This window comes from Cryptomeria japonica, chromosome 8 (assembly GCF_030272615.1).
Source record: "Cryptomeria japonica chromosome 8, Sugi_1.0, whole genome shotgun sequence".
In the NCBI taxonomy this organism is placed as follows: Eukaryota; Viridiplantae; Streptophyta; class Pinopsida; order Cupressales; family Cupressaceae; genus Cryptomeria; species Cryptomeria japonica.
In genome coordinates, this window is record NC_081412.1 from 529944781 (window position 1) to 529967690 (window position 22910).

A 22910-nucleotide genomic window follows, 5' to 3' on the forward strand; every position below is an offset into this window, starting at 1 on the left:
TGCATTGCTACTTACATTTAAAAAAATAAGCAAAAGCATATTGAGAAGAAGATATTATCATATTTTGACCTTGAATTTAACATGATAGTTTGTAGGAAAGAAGGATCAATAATGTAATTAACTTTATTCTTTTGTATTAAATTGGTGATGAATGTTTGTTAATAAATAAATTTATATGATTATTTTTAATTAATATGTTATGTCTTAGGTAACCGAGATCTATAATTGATAGGTATTTTTAGTCACGCAAAACAAAACTATTTTAATCATCTATGTCTACAAAGTGCATTTAGTTGTCATTGGTCAATGTGCTAGTGTGATTGTAATAATCATGTTGCATGAGACATTCTCACCCACAAAGAAAAAATCACAATCGCATCTTCCTACATTCAACAATTTGCTGCAAACTAAATTGTCACCTAGATACATCTCTCCTTAATATGATAGGACAATAGTTGCTCCTTTGACGAGTCATATGATTGAAGAGACATGAGTTAATTAAATAGATACCTCTATCCCTTTCCTCTCTCTATTTATCTCTCTCCATATATATCTCCATATCTCTCCCTATATTTCTCTTTCTATCTCTCTCCCCTATCTTTATTTTCTTACCTCTCCCTACATCTCTCTCTCTCTCACATTCCATATTTTTATCTCTCGAGTTATCCTCTATGATCTCTCTAATTTTGTCATTCACAACCAATTATATGTAAAAGTCAACCAAATTATTTTTCTAATTGATCTTCCAAACTTATTATGCGTACCCATTGCACACCAAGATGCAATTGCTAGTAAATAAGTAACCATCTCTTTCTTACTAAACTTAGAATCCAACGTGAATACCGTTATGCATATTTTGTGCTAGATTTATGAGCATTGATAACCCTATAACGGCAACCGTGTACTCACATTAAAAAAGCTGAACAACCACATTAATCATCTGACATACTTTACCAAGAAAACACGATATTTTGTTGAAGAATACAGAGAATTTTAAACCAAGCAGAAGAATATAATCCACAACTTTGAGTGCCTATAAAGAGGAGTTTATATTGCCATCCAGTAGATGTTTTTAGCATTCAGACAATCGATCTGAAGAAGGATTTATAGTCTAGTATTTGTATTTCTATTGGGGATTTAAGATGGTGAAGCCAATGTATATTGGATTTGTGATCAGCGTGTTACTGTTTTGTATGGCTTATGGGGATTTGCAGAGCGATGAAAAAGAATGTGCATCCAGTCTACAGGATCTGCAGCCCTGTATTGGATTTCTACAAGGCACAGGGAAACAGCCTACAAATGCTTGTTGTACCAATGTTCAGAAAGTTCGTGAGAGTAATTTAACGTGCTTGTGTCTTTTGATAAAGGACGCTTCTGATTCTTCCTCTGGGCTTTCTCTTAACCAGACAAGGCTTGTTCAGATGCCCACTCTGTGTAAAGTTACAGGAAAGCTCTCTGATTGCATAGGTTTGTTTCAATATACTTTCTTATTTTTATTTTGGGCTTAATTGTTTGATACACTATACTGGATAGTTGAATTTGTATGTAAGATCTATCAAGCATCTAAGGTTTCAAAGTACAAATTCAATTAGGTTATTATTTTGTTTCAATATTGTGTTTTTTAATAGTCAAATGTTTAAAAATAATTTTAGATTTTATTTTTATTTTTATCAAAAAATGGTAAGATAGTTTTCTTATTTTTATTGACTAAAATTTAACTTTAACTATTGAATGGAGTGGTTTAAGAATAGCCTTCTATCATCTTTATTTTGAGGTTGAGAACAATACAACTTTTTATCAAAAAGTGGTAAATAATTTTCTCATTTTTATTGACTAAAATTTAACTTTAACTATTGAATGGGATTTGGTTTAAGAATAGCTCTCTATCATCTTTATCTTAAGGTTGAGAACAATACAACCAACTCATACTTCATACAAGATAATGAATATAGTGACTATTTTTAAATATTATAGGATTCATCAATCAATGCCAATTTTCCTTATTTAAAATATAATGAATATTTTATCAATTTTGTACGTGAATGAGGTGATCAGTCAATTCATTATAGTACTGCTTTTAGAGAATACCCAATTCTTAAGTTTCTGTTTTGGAAGAATATAGTTGAAATCGATTTTTCATTAAATAAAGCACAATTTTTTGATTTATTTTTTAATAGAAGATTTTATATCATTGCACAACCTTTATGTTGAAATTTGGAATCAAAGACGTCTGAGTTGTATCCATTCCACCAAATTTATCTGAGACACGATCTTCATCTCATTCCTTATGATATGGGACACTACACTCAACTAAAAGACATATCCACAAAAATCACATTTAAATAAAATGAATTCTTAAACACAATCAATAATAATAATAAAATTTGAATTCAACGAAATGTACTTATATGAAACTGGTGGTTAATTTGACAGGCACTTTGAAATTATCTCCATCTTCTCCAGAGGCCAGAATCTTTGAAACGGCCAGTACCTCATCCCAGTCGTCCTCCACTGGTAAGACTTTGTCTCTGTACAGATTAAGGTTTAAATTTCAATTTTCATAAATTTATGAAATGATTTGAGATTTTTCTTGATTTTGCAGGTTCACCCCCTTCTCAAACTTCGCCCCCAAAAGCAGAGAGTAACTGGAGTCATGGGGTGGAACCATGTATTGGATTTACTGTACTAGTGCTGCTGGCAGCCTTTTTGTTTACCTTATTTTGATTATAGATATAGGATCTGAACAGACTCTGCTGTATATTTTTCATTGGTTTTTTCTGTATCTTATGAAGTTTCTTCTATAAATATAGAAGTAAATCTTCTGCAGCAGTTCAGTACAGTCTGCTTTTAAGGCCATAGACCTTTACTAGTCCTTTGAATGCAGTTACTTTTTATCCTTTTGTTCAATTAAAAAAAAATTAGTCAATTTTAATATGTTGGATTTTATTTTATTTTATTTTTTAAACAAAATTTTAATTTATGAAAATACAATGCAATAGAAATTCACTTATTACAGGATTTTTTAAATTTACAAGTTTTATTATTAAGGGTAAAATTAAGGAAAAAATTATATTAACATTAATAGATAAGAAAATAAAGATTTAATATATTTATTATTTTTAAATAATGTTAAATATTAAAATACTTAATAATTAAAGTATATTGGTTTGAAATTAGAAAAATATAATTCAAATAAATAAATGTAGGTATAAAAAGTTTTATATTACATGTGTCAAATACATTTTCAATTATTAATTATCAAATATAATTCATGTGTGGTAACGTGTAGTACCTATCAATCTACAAGGAAATTGAAATTAGAAAAATATAATCCAAATAAATAAATATAAGTATAAAAAGTTCTATATTAAATGTGAAAAATACATTTTCACTTATTAATAATCAAATACAATTCATATAACAAGTGTGATAAGATGTAATATCTATCAATCTATAAGTAAATTATACTTGATAATATCAACTAGTAAAAGCACCTAGAGGTGTTGTTGGATGATCCATAGCCTTATATATAAACAGCTTTGTTGTTCAAGCAATGCATGAATATTGATGCATTGTTAGATGGTAATAATTTTTTTAGAAGCAATCTTATAATTCATAATTAATTTTTTTAGTTTAATAACATCTTTAAGTACTTTTATTTTTAGTTCCTCCAATAACATAAATTTTAGTGCATTCATTATATGCAATTTATTACTTATTTATCCATTCATAATATACAATAAAAAAATTTGAGCAACAATCCTTAGTTTATAATAAATTCTTTTGTTTAATAATTTTAAAATTGTCATTTATATATATTTCTTATTTCAATAGTATTTTTGTATTTGAGGTAGTAGGGGAAATTGATATGAAAATGAATCATACCTTTAATAAAATCTTCTTCTATAAAACTGCATTGTTGACTTTTAAATTATTGATTTGTTATGAAAAGAAACTTACACTATATGTTTATTATTTTTTATTCACATTTATTGAGATATTGTACTATTATCTAACACCATATTATTGCTTGGGTACAAAAATTGAATGACAAGAATTTAAATCATCCAGGTATTAATAATTCACAATTACTACAATAGTGCATTATCAATGTAGTCAACAAAGGATCATATAAATGGAGCTAATTTAGTGACCAATTCAGGCATTTAAAATCTGGTATATCTATACTAACACTTAGGTCATATGAGAGGCCATGCAAGGTTTGATGATAATAAATCTAACTATAAGCTAGTCTAAGAAGTATTTAGATTTTTTACCTTTTCGATATATTATATAATTTATTTAGGTATTGCCAATTACATATTAAACTTTTTTATAACAATTAGATGATGTACTTGAAATAAAATTCTTAATATAAATCTTTAATTTTTTATTTTAATATTTTAAATTTTCTAATATTATTAATAACTTCATTTATTAAATACAATAATAATAACATTATTAATTACACAATTTAATGACTAGAATAATAAATATACATAAATAGTAACCATTATATAATCACCACTAAACATAGAAGAAACTTGTTTTTATTTCTTTAAAGAAATCAAGAATTTCTCCTAAAAGGATAAAAGATTTTTTTTCAAAAAAAAAATGATTTCTTTTATTGTTTTATTGCTTCATTGCTTTACTGTTGTCATAATCCAACATTCTCCACCTTGACAACAATTTACCTAATACCTCCTCATACCCAACCAAGGTGTAGGCTCCTTAGACTTCCCATTGACATATCAACAAATGTCTTAAAGCACAAGAGAACTCCAAGCCTCATCTATGTCTCAAAGTATCCATTAGAACTTGTAACCGATCAATCCATGCTAAGATCCAAATGCAACACGACACTCTCATGAAGTACCCAAGCAAATGACCAATGTAATCAACACCAAGAGAACTAACTAAATCAATATCAAAGCTCCAACTACATTTTAGTAGAATTAGGAAAATACCATAACATCAAAATCTAACACCTCCTCAAATGAAGACCATATGTTGTGATGAACATATCACAAACTAACACCTCACTAAAGACTCAAGAGTCCTCCATATAAAACAAAGATGACACCATCTCCAAACCACACGAAGATAACAATCTCATATCAATGAAATCCAAGATACCAAAGAACCCTCACTGCATATAAAACAAAATACAAGAGTCCATCCAAGAAACCAACAAACACTCCAGAAGATCATCCATCATCAAATAGTGAATCCATATCACTGCCACCAACTCCCACTAAACCATGATATCGATTTCTTCATGGCATCATGACTCTCTATACGTTAATTGAAGATCTACAAACCCACACCTTTTAGAAATAGGAAAATTGTGAAACCTATAAAGTTGTCCAAGAGCATTAAGATCGTAGAATAACCAACTCCACAAATCACATGCAATTGAAGGCTAATCATCTATTGATTTCATGTAATCATGGGCTAAAACTATTAAACCAACACAAGCACTCCATTATGCTCCATATACCTGCTATTGTTTCCTCTTTAACAATATAGATAAGAACTAATGCTAGATCTACATAGTCCTCATCAAACATATCTATAGGTTTCTTTAACTTTCCTATCAATGCGTTGTCCAATCCTTGTTGTACTAACAAATCATGTATCTCAAGATTCCATAGCTCAAAGTTATTCCTTCCATTAAATTTATCTACCCCAAACCTTCACCATTTGATGATTCAAAATCAAAAGAAAATTCTAACATAGTCACTGCAAAAAAAAAATCACTATAATACCGCTTGTTGTGGAAGTAGAAGCATAAACCCAAAAAAATAAATATTACAACACAAATTAGTTGCAAATAAATAACAAAGAGAATGAAATGGAATTACATAATAACATATAAGAAGCTGATTGAACAAACTTTAAAGGAACATCCATAGGGCAAGGTATCAATATTCTTATTATTTAGAGAAAAAAATTACAAACTCCATAGCTACTGCTATTACTCTTACAATTTTGAATTCACAATTTTACAACAACATCACAATTACTCTTGCAATCTACAATTCAAAATTGCTCTTGTAGTCTACAATTATGAACTTCCTAACTTTGCCTTCAAGGCAATAGAGATATATATAGATAATAATCACCACTAAACATAGACAAAACCTATATTAAAAAAAAAAATAGATTAAAATTTTTCTCTTTAAGGATAAAAAATATTAGATTTTTTTTCATTTTTAATGTTTAATTACTTTAATATTGTCACAATCCAACAATTTCCACCTTGACAACAATTTACTTGATACTCCTTCATGCCCAGCCTGTAGGCTCCTCAAAATTCCTAGTAAAATATCAACACATGTATTTAATAATAAGAGAACTCCAAGCCTTGCCTTTGTTTCCAAGTATCCATGACCACTTGTAACTGATCAATCCATGCTAAGCTCCAAATGCAACACCACACTCTCATGAATCTCCCAAGAAAATGTTCGATGTACTCAAAATAAAGAGGACTAACCAAAACAATGTCAAATGTCCAACTACATGTCTATAGAATCATGAACATACCATAACATCAAGATCTAACATCTCAAACAAAGAATCAAGATCATATGCTCCGATGAGCATATAACAAACTGGCACCTCGCCAAAGACTTAAGTGCCACCCATGGAAAAATAAGATGTCACCATCTCCACCACATGAAGATAACCATATCCTATTAATGAAATCCAAGATGCCAAAGAACCCTCACTACATACAAAATAGAATCGAAGAGTCCATCCAAGACACTAACAAACACTCCAGAAGATCATCCATCATCAAATATTGAATCCACATCACTACCACCAATTCTCACTAAATTGTGACACCAAATTTGTTGAATAGACCGAAATATTGAGAGGGGGGGTGAATCAGTATTCCCCTTTAGAAAGATTAAAATTGAACTTTTAAAACTTAACTTATTATCAATTAAACTTCAGCCCAAAAGAAATGCATGCAACATAACTGAAATGAAAGAAATGCACAACCATAGGAGAGATGCTAGATTTTTATACGTGGAAAACTCAAATGGGGAAAAACACAGAGAGGGCTAACTCTTAGGACAATATAACTAGCTATATGAATATTACAAGGCTCACTGCCAGAGGGCTCACTACCTGGAATACAATAGCATACTATTGGAAGGCTCACTACCAAGAAATAGAGAAAAAAATGAATTGAGAAAATTGCATCTAAACATGCATGGGATCATTTTCTGATAAGCTCAGATATCCAAATAATTGCGTGCAACAGACCCTGTCAAGAATCTTTGCAATTCTAACTCAATATGCCTTCTCCAATCACTATCACACCAATTTTTCCTTTCTCCTTCAACACACAAACTCACTCACACTCTCACTCACACTTGCACTTCCACATACTCATTCTCTCATCATTTCATACAACAACCAGATCAAACCATAACACACACACACACACACATTACTACTACCGGTATATGCACCAAGTTGGCCTTAAGAACACTTTCCCGAAGAATACTCCTTTATCAGTCTTCTAGATGATTCCCTTCAAAAATATTCCAACAATTAGATTACACGTACAAGCATCGAAACAAAACGAAACAAGAACATCCAAGGTCGGTTAGACCCAAAATGAACATATCCTTGAACTTTTGTAAGCACACTTCTAAAGCACCAAAAAACTTGACATAAAGAAATTGAGATCATGAATAACGTATTTCCAAAAGATCATACTAAAAACTAAAATGTGAAGGAACGTGGAGAATTGCAATCACTGCTGAACACCATCAATGCTGAATACACTTCCAGAGCACCAAAACAATTGCTACAACCAACACCAAAACTCGGGCAACATGAGAAACATATCCACATACTAGCAAAACACATTTCAAGAGCAACACATTTGCAATATCTGCAACGACTGCAATACATTTGCAATGACAATATCAACAATGTTCTTCACCTTTTATGCATATATACCTATCTTCCATTGTTTTGCATCACTTATACATACTATTTCTCTGCAACACTTGTACTCTATATACTAACTAGATATATCCAGACCAATCCAGGTTATTGGGTTTGACATCAATGACAACTACACATATATGTCTAACAAGTTCTCCATGGCATCATGACTCACCATCCTCTAATTGATGATCTACAAACCCACAACTTTTAGAAACAAGAAAATTGTAAAACCTATCATGGTGTCCAAGAGCATTTAGGCCATAGAATAACCAAATCCACAAATCACATGCAACTATAGACTAATCATCTAGTGTTTTCTTGTAACCATGGGCTAAAAACATAAACCAACTAGACACTCCATTCTACTCCATAAGCTTTCTATTGTTTCCTCTTCGACAATATAAAAAAGAATCAATGGTAGATCTACCCAATCCTCATATAAGTTTTTTAAATTTCCTACCAATACCTTGTGCAATCTCTATTGCACTAACAAATCATGCATCTTAAGATTTCATAGCTCATAAACTATTCTTTCTATTAACTTTCTCCACATTGAACCTTGCATCTAAAACCTTCATCATTTGATGATGCAAAATCAACACCAAATCCTAACATAGTCACTGCAAAAAATACTCGGTCTAATACCACTTGTTGTGGAAGCAGAAGCATAAACCCAAAAAATTAAATATTGTAGTACAAATTAGTTGCAAAGAAATAGGGAAGATAATGCAATGGAATAATAAAATAACACCTAAGAAGATGATTGACAAAACTCCAAAGAAACATCAATTGGAATGGTATCAATATATTCTTATTATTGAAAAGAAAACAATTACAAACTCCATAGATGCTACTATGACTCTTACAATTTTGAACTTTCAATTTTACAAGAGCATTACAATTACTCTTCATGCCACCAAGTAGGCCGCCAATTCGTGCCTTGGTGGGGCTGTGTTCTGTTTTATTTTTGGTTTGATGGTTTTGCTTGTTAGTTTTCTGGGTCTTGTCTGATGTGCTAGATGCCTATTGGATTTTGGTCCTTTTTGACAATAGGCATTTTGGTCTTGGGCCTTCACCCCTTGTGAGCCCTTGGTTTTTTTCGCTTGCTGTTTTGCGGTTAAGCAATGGTTCGAGCCTCTCCCATTTTAATCTATTTAGAACCTTATAATTACTCTTGCATACTGCAATTCAAAATTGCTCTTGCAATCTACGATTCTCAGCTTCCTAACTTTGCCTTCAAGGCAACAAAGATATATCTAGATAGAAGCCAGTGCCACTAAATATAGAAAAAACTTTTTTTTGTTCCTTTAAAGAAATAAGGAATTTCTTTTCAAAGGATGTACAAACTATTTTTCTAAAAAATATATGATCTCTTTATTGTTTAATTATTTTATTGCTTTATTGTTGCCACAATCCAACACATGAGAGTAATTCAAGGCACTTGTGTCTTTTGATAAAGGATGCTTCTTATTCTTCCTCCACAATTTGTCTAGTTGGATTTCTTTTAACCAAACCATGCTTATTAGATAGTGCTCTTAGTAAAGTTACAAGAAAGCTCTCTAATTACATAGGTTTGTTTTAATCTGCTTTCTTATTTTTCAATAGGGTTGAATTGTTTCATATATGGTTGAATTTAAAAATCTAAGGAACATACTTTTAAGCTTGCGCGGTCCATTAAATTTGGGATGCATGTGTGCATCTAATGTTTCAAGTACAAATTCAGTTAGGCTATCATTTAATTTATATATTATATTTTTCAACAATTTAATGGTTAAGGATAATTTATATCTTATTTTTATCAAAAAGGGGTAAATAATTTTCTTATTAATATTGATGAAAATTTAGTTTTGATATTAGCCCTCTACCATCATTACTTTGAGGTTGAAAACAATACAACTTAATCGTACTTCATAAAACGTGTTTTTCAAAACTTTTATATGATAATTTTAAAACATTGAGGAGTTCATCAATCAATAACAATTTCTTCTTTTTAAAATAGAATAAATGTTTTCCATTTTAGCGTGTATATTTTTCAATTTCTTTTTAAAATAAAATGAATAGTAAGGGATAATTCTCCACCTTCAAAATTGTCATTGACAATTCTCCCTTGATATGACATTTAAACAAAATCCTTTCACATCAATCTGCAACTTTCTATCACATAAATATATACTTTCCGAAATTAGCATTAACCAACCATTTCATCTTATCTTTTTCAAAATTATCATTAAAACTTCTACATCAATTTATATCTTTTTTATTATATTTACAAACTTCTATTCCTATAATCTTTTGGCATCAATTTGTACCTTCTAAAATTAATATTGACTGATTATTTCATTTTATCGAAGCCTTCCACATCAATACCTTGTGTTGCATTAAAGTAGAGTCTATTGCATTTGCTAAAATTTAATTATATCATTTACCAACTAGAATAATAAATAATGCACAAATAGTAACCAAATGTACATATCTCTTGTTTACTAAACTTAGAATCCAATGTCAATGACGTGGGTGCATGTTTTGCTTTAAATTTATGGGCATTGATAACCCTAAATGACGGTTGTGTACGCACATTAAAAAGTAGAGCAACCACATTATATAGCTATAAAAAGCCACGTAAGAAAATCATCTGAACTTCTTACCAAGAAAACATGATATTTATTTGAAGAATAAAGATAACTCTAATACAGCAGATGGAGGACTCTTTATATCATATCATGCACAACAATCATGTCAAGTGTAGTGGATAAGAGTTTGAAAGAAAATAATCCACAAATTTGAGTGCCTATAAAGACAAGTTTATAATACCATCCGGTAGATTGTTTTAGCATTCAGACAATCAATCTGAAGAATTTATAATCTGGTATGTGTATTTCTATTGAGGATTTAAGATGACCAAGGCAGTGTATATTGGATTTGTGACTGTGTTGCTATTTTGTATGGCTTAAAAAGAATGTGCATCTATTTTACTAGATCTGTAGTCTTATATTTCGGACAGTTTAAATCACACACATTAAGCTTAGATTTCTAAACTTAGAAGTGTTAAACATTTATAGTTGACTCACATTCTCTAGAAATTAATATGTTGCTTAGTGTGTGGTTTAAGACCAGGGAAAACTTTAAGAAACCCCCCCCTCGGACAAGGCATAAAAACCTGACGAAAGTTGTATAATTCCCGAGGAAAATTTTAATTTTACTGGTGAATTTTTGAGGTTTACGGAGAAAAAATAATAATCTCCATTGGCGAATTAGCCGTGATCGCTCAAAGTTTGTGAAAAATCTTGGCGAATTGTAATGTTTTTAAAAGCAAAAAAGTATTTGCATGGACGAATTGTAATGTTTTTAAAACCAGAAAAATATTTGCATTAGTGATTTCAACCTATTTTTCAAACCATTAAAAAAAAATATTGGCGATTTCAAGCTATTTTCAAACCATAAAAATAAAATATTGGCGATTTCAAGCTATTTTCAAACCATAAAAAAAATATATTGGCGATTTCAAGATATTTTCAAACCATAAAAAAAATATATTGGGATTTCAACCTTTTTCCAAAACGTAAAAAAAATATATTGGCACCTCAGTGGTCCCCGTCAAGTCATTAAAACACGTGGCACACAGTCGTCAACTCTCTGCCTGAAAGACTGCCCATTAGAAAATCTCGCGACCTAGCGACAAGCCCTTACGACTCTATCTCCAACTCGCAAGCTAAAAATGCTAAGCCTTCATAACCTCGAGATCTAGCGACTGAGGGAAACTGAACTACCACTCGCCAATTCTCGACCACAAAATGTTAAGTCCTCATCACCGTAGTGACTTGGAGATAGTGGTAACTTTAACCCTTGTCACGTACTCGCCAACATAAAACTGTTTATCTCTTAACTGCTAGCACTTCACTCGCAAGCTCGTGGTTTGATTCGGTCTTCAGACATTTAACTTCGCGAGCTGGCGATAACCATAAAACTTAACCACAAACTGTCTAGTCGCTAGCTCACGACCTAAAAATGCTAACATTAAACAAACATGAGAGCTAGCGACAACTATATGAAATGAGTTAATCGCTAACTCTCATGGCTATAATGTATGACATCAGACCAACTCGAGACCTCGCGACCAAAGCAATTTCATTAATAATCTCCAGCTCGGTAACATAAAACGCTAACACCCAAAAAGCTAGAGACCTCGCGATGTAAACCCAAACCAACTTGTCGCCAGCTCACGGCTTGATCACGTTTTCAGACATTTTACCTCATGAGCTGGCGATAACCATAAAACTTAACCACAAACTATCTGGTCGCTAGCTCGAAACCTAAAAATGCTAACATTAAACAAACATGAGAGCTAGCGACAACTATGGTGGCAAGCTAATATGTATGATGAGTTTTTAAGGCTTGGATGCCGACTCATTCTTGAGGGACTATTTTGAAGGTTTCTCCTGAGTCAAGGTTGATTAGACAAGCGAGGACGACAGTTTTAGAGGCATAAAAGGATTGGATAGCTTTTGAGTTAGAGATGGGAGATCACGGATTTCTCTGAGAAATCAGAGCTTAGGTTGCTTGTTGTCAGGGATTCTGAAGAAGAATTTGTCCAATAAAGGAGAAATAAAATCAGAACAAAATCGTTCACAAAAGATGAGCCTTAGCAGGATCCGGTGGATTTGATAGGCATGACTTCTAGAGTCTACTGTCATGTTGAAAAACACCAAAATGATGATTTTTCATGTGAATGAGAATCACCAAATGAAGTGTTAAAAGGTTATAAATACAATGGAGTGGTGACTTAATTGGTAGAAGAGAAAAGAAACCTTTTTCATTTTCTGAGAGTGGTTTTTTCCTTAGAAAGGAAGATGATGTTTGAGCAGGATCGTGCATGGAGTTGTTGTGTGCTCTGTGATACCGGATGGGTGTTTTTATGTTTTCTCCTGTGTGAGTTTGTTTTATTGTTAGAGGGGTTGTGAAAGTGAGAAGGATTGCTAGAGGGGGTGTGAAAGCCTTTTCTTATCAAGAAAGGCCAAGCATGGCACATCCTTTGCTTCTACTCTGCCACAGGATGGCAGGGGGTTTGAAGAAGGAGCCCGCAGAGGAATGAAAGAAGGATTTGTTTGGGTGGGGAGTGTCAATCAGTCATCTTTGTGACGACATGGAAGCTGCAACCCCTCCCCAACATATTACATTTACCCTAAAGCTCCTCTTTCCACTTTCCCTGATCGTGGGCATGAAGGCTCGAGCTCCTCTTTCCATTTTCTCTATTCTTGGGCATAAAGGCTTCCTCCTCTATTTTAATTTTTAGGGGTGACTTTACTAAGTTACTTCTTGCCAGGTCCCAGTATCCCTTCCGAGAAGGGAAACGATCTGTTGGACAAAACGTAACATCTCACATTCCATCCGAAGGCATCAGGGTGATAATGGCATGGCTCAAGCAGATTTGCAAGTTGTATAGTCATTGGGGTTCCTTTTCTGGTTCCAGAAGTGATTCTAGACTCTAGGTGAACGGAGCAAGTTGTATAGTCATTTACAGAGCAAATGAAAAACATTTAGTGTCAAGCTTTGTGCAGGTTCTTGAAGGAGTTATATATAAATTTATTTTGTGACGGTCGATGGAAGTAGTAATTTTATTCAATAGAAATTAAATTATGATCTATTTCTTTCTGCTGTATAATTCTATCCCTTTCAAATGATTAGAATCATGAGTTTTAACTTTTTTCATTTGTTGCATTGTTATGGTGTATGCAATTTTTCATTTAATGCTTCCTATTATGCCCAGGAATGCAAAATTTCTGTTAGTCTGGAATCATATTACGGATTCACCTCATTGTAATTGGTGGGCGGATTATAGGTATGAGTAAATGCCAAATTTATGGAGGGGGGAAAACATGTACATGATAGTCATAGAACACCTCCATATATATTACATAATCATCCATAGTGTATAAAATTATAAGAGTATTAAGAATGAAAGTATCAAACACCACAATAGATAGGAATACAACATAATTAGTAAAACATGCATGCAACTCAATTAAAGGGAATATCTTTTGAGGATCCAATTCCATGATAGATGTTATAGACAAATCACACTTTCATAATCAAAGGCAAACAAGAAAACATATTCACCCACAATGAATAAACTATTATAATTGGAAGGTCACTTCACCAAGTCAACATCAAGACAACAGACCAGTGCCTTATCCTAGGGCATAGAGTCACTTACAATTCAAAGACAACCTGGTAATAAACTTCAATAAGATTCATTTGCAGATAAATAGGAATGAATATGCCATTACATACACAACCCAGATTCATACGTAAACTGAAAAACCCTTGACCATTCAATTCACAGTAAAAACATAAATTCAACACAAAGACAATTATGTGAAGATCTCAAACTGCAAATGATATTGATATTATATTCATAATGATATCAGAAAGTAAATTCAAAATGTGATTCAGCTATGCACTTATCAAGATTCAAATTCTTGAACAGTTGAACTATTGTAACTATATCAAAGTTTTCAACATCAATAAAAGTGGCCAACTGGCCATCCCTCTCTACCGATAAAAAAAAAAGTGGCCATCCCTCTCAAATTAATCTTGGAATCCTTTTATAAGATGAGGATTCAACAAGCTTAGAATTACTTTGAGGAATCTTGGGTAGCAACTTGACATTTCTTCTTTTGCTTTAGCATGGCTTGCCAGCTGTCCACCTCTTTGTCTGTTGGCCAACAGAATGCCTTTACCTCTTCCAACTTTGCAACTGAATCTGTCCATCTAGCATCTGTAACTGCCCTGGCCTCAACAATAAACTTTGCATGGTCAACCTCAACCTTGAACATTGAATCAAGCATACCGTTAAGGAAATCAACATCAACCTGTTCATCTATATGCTTGAATATTTCTTCTGCCTCCATAATCAAATCAAATTCGCTGGTCCAATCAGAAACTGATTTCAAATCTCCATTACTACCATAAATTGAAGGCACCAATTTACTATAATCTTCCCCAAATGTCTGCAATTTTTCATTTATAAGCGCATCCTTCCCTATGAAAAATGCATAAGTTGTTGTCATTACCTCCACCATGTCTTTAGTGTCACTGATCTTGGGAGGGAACTCGTCACTATACATCATTGCAGTATCTAGCTTATCCATTAATCCGCTTCTTCCTGACCAAACATTGAACAAAGGTCCAAGAAAAGCGACAGCCTTAGAGGATGTTTTACTTGCCTCTTTCAAAGAAATGTGCAAATCATGCACTACCATCAATTTTCCTTTCAATACATTAATATTGTGTTTCAGAATTCCTGACACAATAGAGATAGCCTTGACATTTTGTTCCTTTTCAAGCTTTTCAATTTTCTCTGTGTATTCCTCCATTTTTGTTGTCACATCAGCTGGTATTTCTTGTACTTGTTATGTAATCTGTATTGGAGGGGGCTCATTTGCAATCTTTTCTTTCAACTCCACTAACTCTTCCTCCAGAGTGCCCTTCTTCATCAGTGTCTCTTCACATTTTCTAGATAATGCAATCAATTGGCTATAGGTTTCTATGTATCTTCTTGACAAATCCTCTATTTTTGATAAATTCATGAAAGAAACTTGAGTAAAAAATGAGGCAATCTCCATATCAGTTGTGTTCTGCAAATTCCAGATCATTCTGTCAGCTTTCTTTTCTACTTGGATATTTAGAAGGTGGGGCTTTTGAGTGGAAGGGGCCAAAGACCAAGGAACAAGTGTCTTTGACTTAGGATTAAATCTTGATCCTCTTATTGCATCTCCAATTTCAAATTCAGTTTTAAACATTGGGTCATCTTGCTTCCTAATCTGATCAATAATAAAAATAGATTGGATATCCTAGTCAAGCATCATAATCATAGTAGTACTCTTAATCAATTGTCTTGCCTATTCCATAGATATTTTCTCCCTGTCAGGATCATATTCCTGCAGTGCCTTGATGATCTCCTCTTTCTTTTCTATATTTCCTTCCTCTATGATCTGATTTTGTCTTAATTGATTTTGTTTCAACCTTGTCAAAAAACTTTTAAATTCATTTGACTTAATAAAGTCATCATCTTTCATGAACTCATTTGACAACATCACACGCTCATCAAAGCCTTGAGCAAGGGCTTTGTTTGTTTCTCCCTGTTCTTCATTCTGCCTTGCTTCTTTGAGATGTGTCCTTATTTGATGAAATTAGTGTCCTTCTATAACAATTGCTCTAGCAGGGTCTCTCCTCACAATTATACTGACCTCTTTGGTTTTTTGTTTCTTTGCAGGTGACACTCGGGTAGATTGAACTTCATCCCCACTCTCTACATCATCAGTAGACACACTAAGTGGTCTCTTGCCATGTGAAGATTTTCCATCTTGGGGGTTTTGTTGCTAAGCAACCACTTCTGGAATTTGAGGCATTTGTTCCATTAGAGTTTCATATAAACTCAACATTCTGTTAATCCTCTCCAAGTACGGGTTACCAGGGCAAAAACCAGAGAAACTAGGGTCAACAACCTTCAATTCTGCTTCAACTCTCATCAAATTTTTCTATTTTCTTCTCCTTTCTTGTACTTCCTCTTTTCTCAGCAAATTTATAACCACATCTTCATCATCCAATGGTTCATGGTCCTTTATTGTGGCCCAAGGTGTCATTTTTGGCAATGCACGTTTAATAAATTGTTCAGGATCACAAAATCTAGACACAACATTAACCAATCTATATTGTTTAAGGAAATTGTTTACTTCATCAAAGGAATTCCTACCAATGGTAAAATTAGATGCAACCCAAAGCCTAGGAAGAAAAGAACCCTTCTTGTGTCTCTCAAGGTATTCTTTTTCAACTAGGGTTAATTTCCAAATAAACTCCATAAAAGCAATCCTAATTGGAACAAATTTTGGTAAAATATGGGGAGTCTGAGGACACCCATAGACTCTGATCAGAGTAAAGTTATCAAAAAATAAAAACTCCCCCTAGTTATGTGAAATAGACTAGTTTGGAACATACTGGTAAGGTCTTAAAACTCTCCTAACATTAATTGATAATCTTTCCCTATTTATTCCTAGCATTTCCATAATTGGCAAAACAATCCAATTTTCAAAGAAAAGGAAAGAAGAATGGGGAGAAATACTATCCCAAACCTGGGTCCATCTTTGTATAGGCATTAAGACACCCAATTATTCTTTGAAAAGCTCCAATTCTTTATCCACAAACTCAACATTATAGAACACGATTAAATGCATCAACAATGAAAAATGCTTGAATGTAGGGCTGGGTGCACCACTCTGAATTTCAACTAGAGCATTATGAATGTGTTCAACCACATAGGCCACATAATTGTAATCTTTGTTAACATCTGGGTGTTGAATGTCCATAGCCATCATCAGCAATTCAGCTGACACTGTTGAATCTCCATCAAAACCCAACACTCCGCATAATCCATAGATTGTACAATGCATATAATGGTGGAAAGGTGTGATGTCAAATGGTGGCTCGATACTATTTGGAATTATAACCGTTTTCCTATTCACCCTAGGCATGTATCTGGGCATTGATGCTTCTTGATAACACCTTTGTATTTGTCATAATCCTCTACAATCCGCTCCAGATCTATATCTGTACATGCAACACCAGTAATCTGGAAAGCTTCAACAAAGCTAGCTCTATTAATTGAAACTAGGGCAGACTGGTTCTTTCTTCTGATTACCCTAGATACTGGGCAATAGCGTTTGACCAACTCTTTGATCAAATCCACATCTGGCATGATTAAATTTTCCATATTTAAATCCAAAGGGTTTGACATCGGGACACCCTTACCCTATTATTCCAGAAATAATGAAACAGAGCTGAACCAGTCATATGAAGCGTGGTTGGGTTTCTGCATTGGCTCCATAAATCTTTCCATGCCAAATCATTTGTATTCGAAGCAACGGAAGTCCCCAATAGCAAATCTACAAATTCTTCTTTGTATTTCTTATCCTTCTTTTCCTCAGTGGCCTTGGGCTTGGAACCTCCAGGTCCTCCACTTGTTGTGGCCTTGGGCTTGGAACCTCTAGTTCCACTCGTCGCCTTGCTCATTTTAGCTGCAGGAGAAAAACTTAACCAATTTTATGAAATTTTCCCATACCCAACACTCTGAATTCTCCAACGTTGTTGCAAAGCTCAATTCACTAGATTACCTCAAAGATAGAATGAATTAATGCAATTATACAAAATCTTGGCTCGAATATGCAATTTATGGTATCTAGGCATCGTCACTTCTCTCAAGTCTCATTAATTGCCACACTTGCATGAACTAGCTACTATGGCATTAATTCAAAGCTGAAGTACTCGAGTGAAATTTGAATTCATGCCCTTTTATTTGATTGGCGATTGCCATTCAAAACTTTTACAGAACCCGACAAACAAGTCCACGTGTCAATCCCCATCTTTAATCGCACACTCGCAACTGGTTATAACAATTTGGAAAGGAACTGGCGAGTTAGCGACAATGCTATGAAATCCTCTTAATCACAAGCTCACAACCCCTTTTACGAATCCTCAAATAATCTCGCGAGTGAGTGACAACCGTTGATCTTCATCAAGCCCTTCAGTCGCAACCTCGCAACAACATTTGTAATATTCTTTCTTTACCTACGAGCTAGCGACCACTGCAAATCTAACAAAACAACTTATTTCATTGCAAGCTCGCAACTCAAAACTTAACTTGACTTAAACCCTTGCGATCCCACAACAACAAGACACTTAACCACCATCGCATGCTCGCAACACTTTTTGACTTAAGACTTACAAACCCATGAGCATGCGATGACCACAAAATTAGACCAAATTTTACCTGTCGCTAGATCGTAACATAAAATGCTAAACAACCTCAAAACCTGCGAGCAAGCAATGAAACCAACTAAGTTGTGATACCAACCACATCGCATGATTGCAAATTAAAATGACTTAATCGTGAACACCTCGCGACCTTGCGATAACATAAAATCACACCTAGTCGCAACCTCGCAACATAAAATGGTCAAGTGCAAAACATCTTGCGAGGTAGCGACAACTAAAATCTCCCAGTACTCGCAAGCTCGTGACTTAAACTGACTTGATGATAAAGGACCTGTGAGCTAGCAATAACCATAAAATCTCAAAACTATTTATCTCTTGACCGCAGTGACCCAACGAGTACCAACAAAAATCGATGTTTTATGTTAATTACCTTCATAAACAGGCATGAGCAGTGGCACACAGACCATTAATGACTTACTTGCTAACTCTCGAGACTATAATGCATGGCATCAAACCAATTAGAGACCTCACGACCAAAGAAATTTCATTAACAATCTCCAACTCGCTAACATAAAATGCTAACACCCAAAAAACTAGAGACCTCATGATTTAAACCCAAACCAACACTCGCTAACTCACCACCTAAAATGTTAAACATGAAATTTATCTACGAGTTAGAGATGAAACATTAAACATGTCTCATTGTCTGACCACCCGTTTGACCACACTTGATGTTGACATGGACAAATAAAGAGATGACAACTCAGATTTTCAACACACGATAACTTCGGTTTACTAGCCAACTAAGACAAAAAACAAACACAAAACCCCAATCGCCATGAACATCATGTTAAGCATTTAATGTAGAACAGTAGAAAAGTTCTAACAGTTATGCAATATGAATAATTTTATGGATCTTGTGACACAAATTGTTGCATTTCATGTTCAACATAATGTGGAACCAATTTACTAATAATTCAATTGTTTACTAATAATTCAGAAAAAAAATTCTAATTGTTTACTAATAATTCAAATTCACAATTAAAAATATGAAATAAGTATCCGTTCTGATTAACAAATTCAAGGAATACAATATCAAAAATCATCAATGACAACTATAGTATTGCAAATTGTAATATGACTCAAGAACTTTAGTATAAATACCTATAAATTGACTGCCAATTCACTTTAGTGACTCAGTCTGAGGCTTCTATATCCCAAATGGACTCAAGATCCAGAAACTGACTGGTACTAACAGGTTCATCTTCATTCTGAGTCGGGTATTCAAAAATTTCTTCGTCTACATGCCGACTCTAAGTCTATGATCCATCATTTGTCTCAGCACTAGCAGTAGCACCACCAACTTTTAAAGTGTTGCACAACCCTTGTCTTTCACGCATGGAATTCCAGATTGTCAGTGCCCTATCATATAAAAAATCTCTAACATTATATTGAGTTACAAATAACCTCAAGCAAGTTCCTAAATTTTTGTCTAATTTGTTTATGATCTTTGATTTCAAAAGCCCTAATGCACTAAAAACTCTCTCATCTTCCACCGACCCCAATATCATTGTTTGACATAAATCAACAAGTTTCAAATATTCTGGTATTGCAATACGCAATACTTCACTTTGATCTATCCTTTTTCAAAGCCTTGTGATTGATCTAGGTTCAAATGGATTCTCCAAGTCAACCAACTGTTGTTTCATAGACAATGCAAAGCATTTACATTGTTTTTAAAGATGATCTGAATTTAAAATTCCTTCTATTGGCTGTCCATTGCAATATGCATCTTTTGAAAATGTCAATATCAATTCCTCTAGTTTTCTATGAAACACCTTTGCATCGTTTGGATTATCTCCAATTGAATGCCAAAATTGAGAATACACACAACCCATGGTTTCAAGTATTTCTTCTCGAGGGAATCTTTCACGAATCTCAGTTGAAAGTTCATATGCAATAGACTTCAAATTATCACTAACAGATTTAACAATCCTGTGAAAATCTTCCTTTTTAACTGGTAGTGCTCTGCCTCACTTGCCCGTTTTAGATTGGTGCATTGGTATTTGAAATCCTTTTACAAAGACACATAACTTATTTTTGTATTGAAATGTAAAAAATTTTCAGCATGATTCAAATCTGTAATTATCTGCCACCTAAAAAAATTTGGGCTTCACCCTGTTAGATCTGAATATAGACCATCTAGGCCCAAGCATGTCATTTTACGTAGAGTGCTATACTCATTGATATACATAATTCTGTCTTGGGCTTTCTTAACAAGTTTGTTCATTGAATCCAGCATGGGGAGAAGACTAGCTAAAGTTAACAGAGTCTCTATATCACTTAAGTTATGTAAGAGATCATGAGCTTTGTCTACTGTGAGGTGTTGCTCATAATGTTGGAAAATGCACACTCCAATGAGAAATTGTAGGTGATTGAAGGTATTTTCATTGATGGCAACCTTACAATCCTATGGCACCGACACCGGCAGACACCAACATAGGCACAAACACTGGCAGTGGCAGCGGCAAGATGTTCACCGACACCCTGGCCGACAAGATTTTATTTATTGTATTTTATATTTAATTGTAAAATATTTTTGTAAGCCGACAAGGCGAGTTGTAATATGAATCATACAAGTATGAGTTCTTGTAGATCATTTAGGATATGCGGATATGATTAGATTATTGCAGAACTAAGATACGAATATTAAGGCAGAGTTTGGGATAAGGTTTTGGAAGTTGTATGAGCTTAAACCGGTACTGAACTTGGCATAGTAGATGCTGATCCGAAGCAGTACATGACATTGGATTTTCATAATCCACTTTTGTAAGTCAATGAGACTTCCCTTTTTCTACTTAAGCAGTGAGCTTTAGGCAGTTGGCCTTCCTGCATGTGCAGGCCCCTAATGTATCAATAATATTCACTTATTGGCCAGTGAGCGAATATTGTGGGTCACAAATCCCACCGAAGTTTTTCCCACACCAGGTTTCCTCGTTAAAAATATTGTGTTATGGTGTGCTTTTTATGTTGTGTTTATTATTCTTATTTACTGCATTAATTTTGGCTTATCGGTACATTGTTTTGAGATGCAATTCACTTAATAAGTTAAAAAAATCCATTAACCAACAAGATATTGATTCACCCTCCCTCTCAATATCTTTGGGAATCCTAACAATTGGTATCAGAGCCTAGTCCTCTATTTTCAAAAGCCTAACAACTTGAGGAATATTTTGACACTGGTACAGATGGATAATTTGAGAAAGCAATTGGAAACATCACTTGCAGATTATGATGTAGAAAAATTGAAGAATATAAAACTTGAAGATGATCTGAAGGCTGCACATGAAATCATTCAAGGACTTCAGGAGAATCTCACTATTGCTAGGAACAAAAGAAGAGAACTTCATGAGAAGATATAGAGTGATGAAGATGAGAAAGAAACTCTTAATGATCTTGTAAGCAAGTTGAAGCAAGATAACATAGCCTTGAAGAATGAAATGCAAGATATGACTATGAGGTTTTGTAAAGACATTGAAGACCGAAAGAAGAATGAAGATGATTTGGCTAGGAGAATCAATGATGTTGCAAATGAAAATCTAAGACTCAGTCATGAGAATGATATGTTAAAAACATATATGATTCACTTGGATCATGATAAAATTGAACTCGTGAGATAGAAAGATTTCTTGGAAAATGAGTTGGCTACTGCAAATCAACACAAGGAGAAATTCAAGAAAAGTTCAGAAGAACTTGATGACATGCTGAAAAATCAAAAACCTAATGGAGATACTAATGGCCTTGGCTTTGAAGTTGGTGAAAGCTCTAGCACTGCAAACAAACATGATCATAGCAAACCGGTAAGACAACCTAATGCCTACAAATTTAATGGAAAATGCTTTAACTGTAACAAGTATGGTCATAGAGAAAATCAATGTAGATCTAGAAACTATCAGAACACTAATGCACCCATTGTTCAATGTTCTAAATGCAACAAACTTGGACATGATTCAAAAAATTGCAGGGGTATGTGCAGGATCATGGTGTGCCAAAACATGCCCTTAAGTGGCAATGAGATTTCAGAAAATCAGAGTTATTCAACTTGACATGAAAATTTGAATAAGTTATGAACATTATTTTAAAAATATGTAAGAAGAGAATATATGGAAAAT

At 33.6% G+C, this 22910-nt stretch overlaps 1 protein-coding gene across 1 annotated transcript; it reads left to right on the forward strand.

The window, feature by feature from the left end:
• Positions 1–1064: 1064 nt before the first annotated feature.
• Positions 1065–2855, forward strand: LOC131055435 (non-specific lipid transfer protein GPI-anchored 13). Its single transcript, XM_057989920.1, has 3 exons — positions 1065–1467; positions 2434–2514; positions 2603–2855. Exons 1-3 carry the CDS (start codon positions 1143–1145, stop codon positions 2722–2724), a joined length of 528 nt encoding a protein of 175 aa, XP_057845903.1. The 5' UTR covers positions 1065–1142; the 3' UTR covers positions 2725–2855.
• The last annotated feature ends 20055 nt before the right edge of the window (positions 2856–22910 follow it).

Bases quoted from the DNA above. Each gene is read 5' to 3' on its own strand.
- LOC131055435 (XM_057989920.1), top strand. From the start codon at position 1,143: ATGGTGAAGCCAATGTATATTGGATTTGTGATCAGCGTGTTACTGTTT. The intron at 1,468-2,433 runs GTTTGTTTCAAT...TTAATTTGACAG, and splicing joins AAAGCTCTCTGATTGCATAG to GCACTTTGAAATTATCTCCA. The intron at 2,515-2,602 runs GTAAGACTTTGT...TTGATTTTGCAG, and splicing joins ATCCCAGTCGTCCTCCACTG to GTTCACCCCCTTCTCAAACT.